General features: G+C 58.0%; 1 protein-coding gene across 9 annotated transcripts in view; it reads right to left on the minus strand.

The window, feature by feature from the left end:
• The window catches only part of NDRG4 (NDRG family member 4), a 48,784-nt gene extending 46,924 nt beyond the window's left edge, over positions 1–1,860 (minus strand). For 4 of the 9 annotated variants that reach the window (XM_017502572.1, XM_017502571.1, XM_017502567.1 and 1 more), the window contains exon 1: positions 1,047–1,473. In XM_017502572.1, coding sequence (XP_017358061.1) covers positions 1,047–1,083 — 37 coding nt within the window. In that variant the 5' untranslated portion in view covers positions 1,084–1,473. Of the gene's footprint in view, positions 1–9; positions 29–1,046; positions 1,474–1,676 lie in introns of those variants that run through there. The other 5 variants (XM_017502576.2, XM_017502573.2, XM_017502568.2 and 2 more) reach the window with 4 other exon arrangements.
• Positions 1,861–6,000: the final 4,140 nt, after the last annotated feature.

The following is a 6,000-nucleotide window of genomic DNA, read 5'->3' on the forward strand; positions in this document are numbered from 1 at the left end:
CCTCCATACCTCTCCCAGTTCAAGCCTCTTTCACACTCCAGAGCATGGGCCAGTCCTTTGATCCTGCAGCCCATAACGCCACCTCCCTCTTCATTAACAGAAATTGTTTTTCCAGGTCTTCCAAAGCTGCCCCCGACTCGGATTCCACCCTGTTTCCTGAGTGCGCCCACAGACGGGTGCTCCTTCCAGCCTGGTAACAGAGCTCAGGGGCTCTCCTCCCTCATCGGACATGAAGGTCCTCGAAAGCAGTGACCAGCCCCCTCCCCCAGGTGTCAGAGGACACTTACTGGAATCTGCTCATCCGACATACACGGATGGAGCACCTATAAGTCCCAGGCCTGGAGGAATCCGGGCTGCTTTCCTTTCCTCCTGTCTGGGTCTCTCCACATCGGGGAGAACACAGAAGTCAGTCCTCGGATCCTCCCGGGTCCCTGCTCCCTTTCCCATCTCCTCTTCCTGGCGTTCTCTCTTGCTCTCCAGCCACTGCCCCCTGGATGTGAGTTTCCAGCAGGCCAACTGATCACCTCTCCAGAGGGGCCCCAAGGCTGAGGGTCCCCAGTCAGCAGGGTCCAATCTGGCCTCCACTCCCAGCAAGAAACTTCTCCCCACAGGGAAAGGAGGCTCAGATTGTCACAGGGGTCAGGAGTAAGAGGTCCATGGCGCGGGTCCTGCCAGAAACCCACGGGTCCTTTCTTAGGGACAAGCGACACTGATTGGAAGGCAGGAGCCCTGAGCTAGCTTTCAGGGTCCTGACCCGAGCTCTGCTGGTGGGAGACTCCATGACCGGTGCTCCCCCAGCCCGGACGCCGCCCCCGGACCGGTGCTCCCCCAGCCCTGACGCCCGCGCCAAGGACTCGCCACAGCCTCAACTCCTCTCCCGGGGCCCGGCTCCGCACAGAAACAGGTAGCACAAAACTAGGAATGAGTTGGCGTCCGCACCCCTTCCTGCTCGGACCCGAGCTGCCCCAGTCCCCGGCCGCCGCGCCTGGAGCCCGCTCCAACGCGGAAAGTGGCGGGCTGAGGGGCAGACGGGCGGCGGGCGGTACCTGTGAGCAGCTCCAGCCGGTGTCCCAGCACCTTCATCTCGGCGCCCGGCGTCAGGGCAGCGCGCTCTGCCGAGCCGGGGAGAGGAGCGCGGGAGACCCGGAGCTGAGCGGCAGGAGAGCGCGGAGCGAAGCGGAAGGAGCAGCTCGCAGCCAGGAGCGCTCTCCCGCCCCCCACGCCGCGCTCCCCCCTCCAAAACGGTTTAAAAAAATCCACCAATTGCACGGCCGCGCACCCCCAAAAGGCGCCTGCCGCCACCTGGTCCGGGTGAACTCCAGGAGGCGGAGGGATGGCCCGGGGGGGGGGTGCGGTGACACCGCGAGAGGGGGCCCCCGTGCCGGCCACCTGAACAAAGAGGCCCCGCCGTCCCCGGGCGTCGCGGTGGGGGGGCGCGGGCGGCGCCTGGGGGTCCCCAACGGGGCCGGAAAGGCAAGGAGGGAGAGCGGGGAGCGCAGGGAGGCGGGAGCGTCGCCCCCGCCTAGGCGAAATGTGGCTGGAGCGAGTCGGTGCGGGACTAGCGAGGCTGGGGTTGTGCGCGGGGCTGGGCTGGGCTGGGGCGGAGACGCGCGCAGCAGCCCCGGCGGCGAGGGCAGCGGGCCCTGGGCTCAGAGGCGAGGGCGCCGCCGACTCACCGCGGAGATGCGGGCGAGACAGACGCGCAGGCGGGGAGCGGGGCCTCGGCGCCGACGACGCGCGGGTGCAGGTGCGGGCCGCCGGGAACCCCTCCGCGTGCCCGAGGCTGCCGGGGCGGAGGCCCGGCTGGGGGCGGTGCGCCGCGGGGGGCGTGCCCGCGTGGGTTTGGCGGGCGTGGGCGCTCGGCCCGCGGGGCGGTGCCGGGTCTAGGGCTAGCCCGGGACGGATCGCGGTCTCCCACGTGGCTTCCGCCTTCTGCAGGGTTGGGAGGGCGGGCGGGGACCAAGAAGCCTGTCGGACACCCCGGCCGAACCGCGCCCCTGCCCGCTTCTCACCTGCCCTGCGGCGCGGGCTGTGCTGGGTGCCCTGCGCCGCCCCCCCCCCTCCGGGCCCCCTGTAGGCGCGGTGTCGGGTTCCCGGGGGAGGGGACGGCGCTGCCCTAGTCTTTGTTTAGACTCCCGAGGGGAACCTCAGCCCTGCAGAGACACCCGCTATTCCTCCCCACTCCCGCGCCGGCCCTCCGGGTCACCCGCCGTCGCCGCCTGGGAACCGTGGGAGAAAAGCCCTGGGGGCCGGGAAGAACCAGGGGCTCAGGAGCCCTTGGGGCCTCTTCCCCCTCGTTTTCGGGGCCCGAGAGTGTCCTTGGGAAACTCGTGTAGGAGTAGGGAGTGACACCCTAGGAAAGGTGTCCTGGGCCCTCAGGGTCCCGCCCAGAAGGTGGGGAGGTCCCTGCTCCCGCTAGTTCACCTCCGTTATCTGAGCGGGAAAGGGAACATGGGGACCCGCGTCTTCCTCAGGCTCATCCTGCTCGGGCCCCGGGGCACTCCTCCCTCCTGCCACTCCCCTCACCACCCGGTCTTCGGTCCCAGATGAAGTCCCACTCCGGGGAGTATGGAAATCTGAGGGGCTGAAAAAATTTATTTGGACCAGACAGCTCGAGACAGGGCTCCTGGAGACCCGGGTTCCATTCAGGCTCCGCCGGTGACCTTGGGTGAGGCTCTGCTTCTCCCTAGGTTCCAGCCTTTTCCATGCAGGGCTGTGTTGGACCAGGTGATTTTGGAGGTCCAGGATGGCGGTAGGGTTGGGGGTGCAGAGGGGCCTGCCGGCTTCGGGGTCCTTCCGCAGACCTCTCTCTAGGGTGGTTGGCAGAGAGGCCCTGGTTTTCCTTTCCCCCAGCTCCAGGGGGCTGTGGCCCATCCACCAGCTGAGGAAGCTGGTAATTAACCCGTCCACCAGCTGAGGAAGCTGGTAAGATTTTGGTGACCCCAGATGGGGCACATATTCTCGCCTGGGTTACAGCTTTGTCCTTGGGTTACCCCTACAGCTTGGGGTATAAATCTCACAGGAGGCAGCAATTTGGGTTCCTTGCCTTTCGGAAATCCCTCCCTCTCAGTTTCCTCCTTTGCAAAGGGGTGGAGGGAGGTCGGTGATGACAGAAGTGAACCTCTATTTCTGACACCTCCACCAGGCTTAGTTCTATATATAGCAGCCAGGAGCCAGTCCTTAGGAGCTTCCTGGCTGTGGGATGTCTGGCAAGCTGCTTACCCTCTCTGAGCCTTCATGTCATACTCTGAAATTGGGATGATGCTGACCTCAGGATTCCTGTAAAGATTAAATGACAGAATATAAAGAAAATACTTACTATAGTGCCAGACACATGACTTAAGTTTAAGTGTTCAATAAGTGGTCACTATTTATTGCTCATGATGAAATTATTATTACATGAGCGATTCTTTCAGACTTTCCTGAATCTACCTTTTGCAGTCATTTCAGACCTCATCGTTGGACAAAATAGGGCTGGGCACAGTGGGTCATGCCTGTAATCCCAGCACTTTGGGAGTTCAAGGCAGGCAGATCACCTGAAGTCACGAGTTCAAGACCAGCCTGGCCAACATGGGGAAACCCCGTCTCTACTAAAAATACAAAAATTAGCCAGGCATGGCAGCACATACCTGTAATCCCAGCTACTTGGGAGGCCGAGGCAGAAGAATCGTTTGAACCTGGGAGGTAGAGGTTGCAGTGAGCCAAGATCACACCATTGCACTCCATCCTGGGCTACAGTGTCTCAAAAAAAAAAAAAAAAAAGTGGAGACAATAGATGAAGAAATGTAATTGTGAGAGTCCCCAGGGCTACTGCATTAAGCAAAGGTGCTTAGGGAGTAGGCAGGTTGAGGAGGCTCTGACTTCTTCTGGAAACATCAGTCACGCCAGGCAGAGGAGTCACTGCCGAGTCAGCAGAAGAGCAAGCCCTGGGTCCCCTGTGCAGCTGGGCTTTCTTCATCTCCAGCACCCTGGGGAGGAGGCGTGTTTGGGAGCAGGTTGGATTAACTGTGGAAAGCAGAACAGTGCAGAGGACCAAGCTGTTGCCTGGGACAGGAGGCCTCTAAGAAGTGTCCCCCTAGCCTTGTTCCTAATTACTTGAAACATGCTTCCCAAGTCACTGTCTTGTACAATGGGCAGAAGATCACTGGCCTGCACCTAGGTTGGAGATGAGATAACCTTTCTGAAGATGTCCAATGAGCCTTCACTTCCTCATCTGTAAACTCGAGCTGAGGTATCAGTCAGGGTGTTTAATTGCAAGAAATAGAGACCTAGTCTGGCTAATTGAAGGAGAAAAAGGCTTTGGTAAAAGGAGGGTAGGCCAGGCATGGTGGCTCATGCCTGTAATCCCAGCACTTTGGGGGGCTGAGGCGGGTGTATCACTTGAGGTCAGGAGTTCGAGACCAGTGTGACCAACATGGTGAAACCCCCGTCTCTACTAAAACAAAAATTAGCCAGGCATGGTGGTATACACCTATAATCTCAGCTACTTGGGAGGCTGAGGCAGGAGAATTGCTTGAACCAGGGAGGCAGAGGTTGCAGTGAGCTGAGATCATGCCACTGCACTCCAGTCTGGGCAAAAGAACAAGACTACATCTCAAAAAAAAAAGAAAAAAAAAAAGAGGGTGAGTGGCTCTCAGAATATCAGGTGCCAGGTCTGACACTGCAGTGTTGGCCTGATGTTAAAACCACCACTGAATTCCCCAGGCACAGAAGCTGCAGCCAGTGCCACACCTGGACAAGGTCACCGGGCACTGCCACCAGGACCTCAGCTGCTGCTTCCCCAATCCTTACCACGGTGGATTCTGCATGGTTGTGCCTTCCTTCTGCCACCAGTTTCTAATTAACAATCAAGAACAGAACATGCCCAGGTGCAGTGGTTCACACCTGTAATCCCAGCACTTTGGGAGGCTGAGGCAGGAGGATTTCTTGAGCCCAGGAGTTCAAGGCCAGCCTGGGCAACATGGCGAAACCCTGTCTCTACAAAAAACACAAAAAGTAGCCAGTCATGGTGGTACACACCTGTGGTCCCAGCTACTTGGGAAGTTGAGGCAGAAGAATTGCATGAACCTTAGAGGTGGAGGTTGCAGTGAGATGAGATTGCACCACTGTACTTCAGCCTGGGTGACAGAGTGAGACTCCATCTAAATAAATTAAATAAATAAATAAAAATAAAGAATGGGATGTCTGATTGGAGGACCCCAGGTCATATACTTTAGCAAAGCCGTAAGCAAAGCTGGGGAAAGATGTTTTCAGTTTCTCTAGTGGGAGGTGGGCTCTGCCCTGTAGAAAGGGTGTGTCAGCTGATGGGGGCCAAGAGTGACCAGTGACCACCTCAGATAACAATGGTCTTGTGAAACTGTTGTGAGATGCTGCACATGGACATTTCACTGGAAGGCTGGCGTGGAGGGAGCACGGATCCCAATGACCCCTCATCGTTGAGATTGATACCACGCTGTACATGTAAACCATTACTCCTCCATTTGTACATGTAAACCATTACTCCTCCTTTAAATCTTTGATTTTTCAGCAGGAGAAAGACAAAAGGACCTTGAAAACAGTATGGCTTGCTGCCCTTCCACAGACAGAGGCAGCTCCAGTCCTGCTGCCAGAGGACAGGTGACTGGGTTTTTCCATTGTGGTGATGAATTGGGCTGAGTCACCATCCCCTCGTGACCATGACTGGGAGCAAGTAAAAGAACCAGCTGATGGTCAGAGGTGCAGACGATGGACCTGGGGCCATTGACTCTTCATCCCTTAGCAGGGATGGGGGAGGCAGGAACTGTCTCCCCCTCCCCACCAACACTCCCTTCTCTGGAATCTTGAGCCACATACCTCAGGGAGAGAAGAGAGGGTCATTTCCTTCCTTTCATAGTATTGATTGATTGTCTCTTTGGTGCTGTGGGGTTCAGTGGACATTGGCCTTGCCTTTAAGGTTTATGCATTGATGGAAACCAGCTCAGAGTCTCATAATCTCAGAGATGAGTAATTGATGTTACCATG

The sequence above is a fragment of the Cebus imitator genome, unplaced genomic scaffold (genome assembly GCF_001604975.1).
Source record: "Cebus imitator isolate Cc_AM_T3 unplaced genomic scaffold, Cebus_imitator-1.0 Scaffold297, whole genome shotgun sequence".
NCBI lineage: Eukaryota > Metazoa > Chordata > Mammalia > Primates > Cebidae > Cebus > Cebus imitator.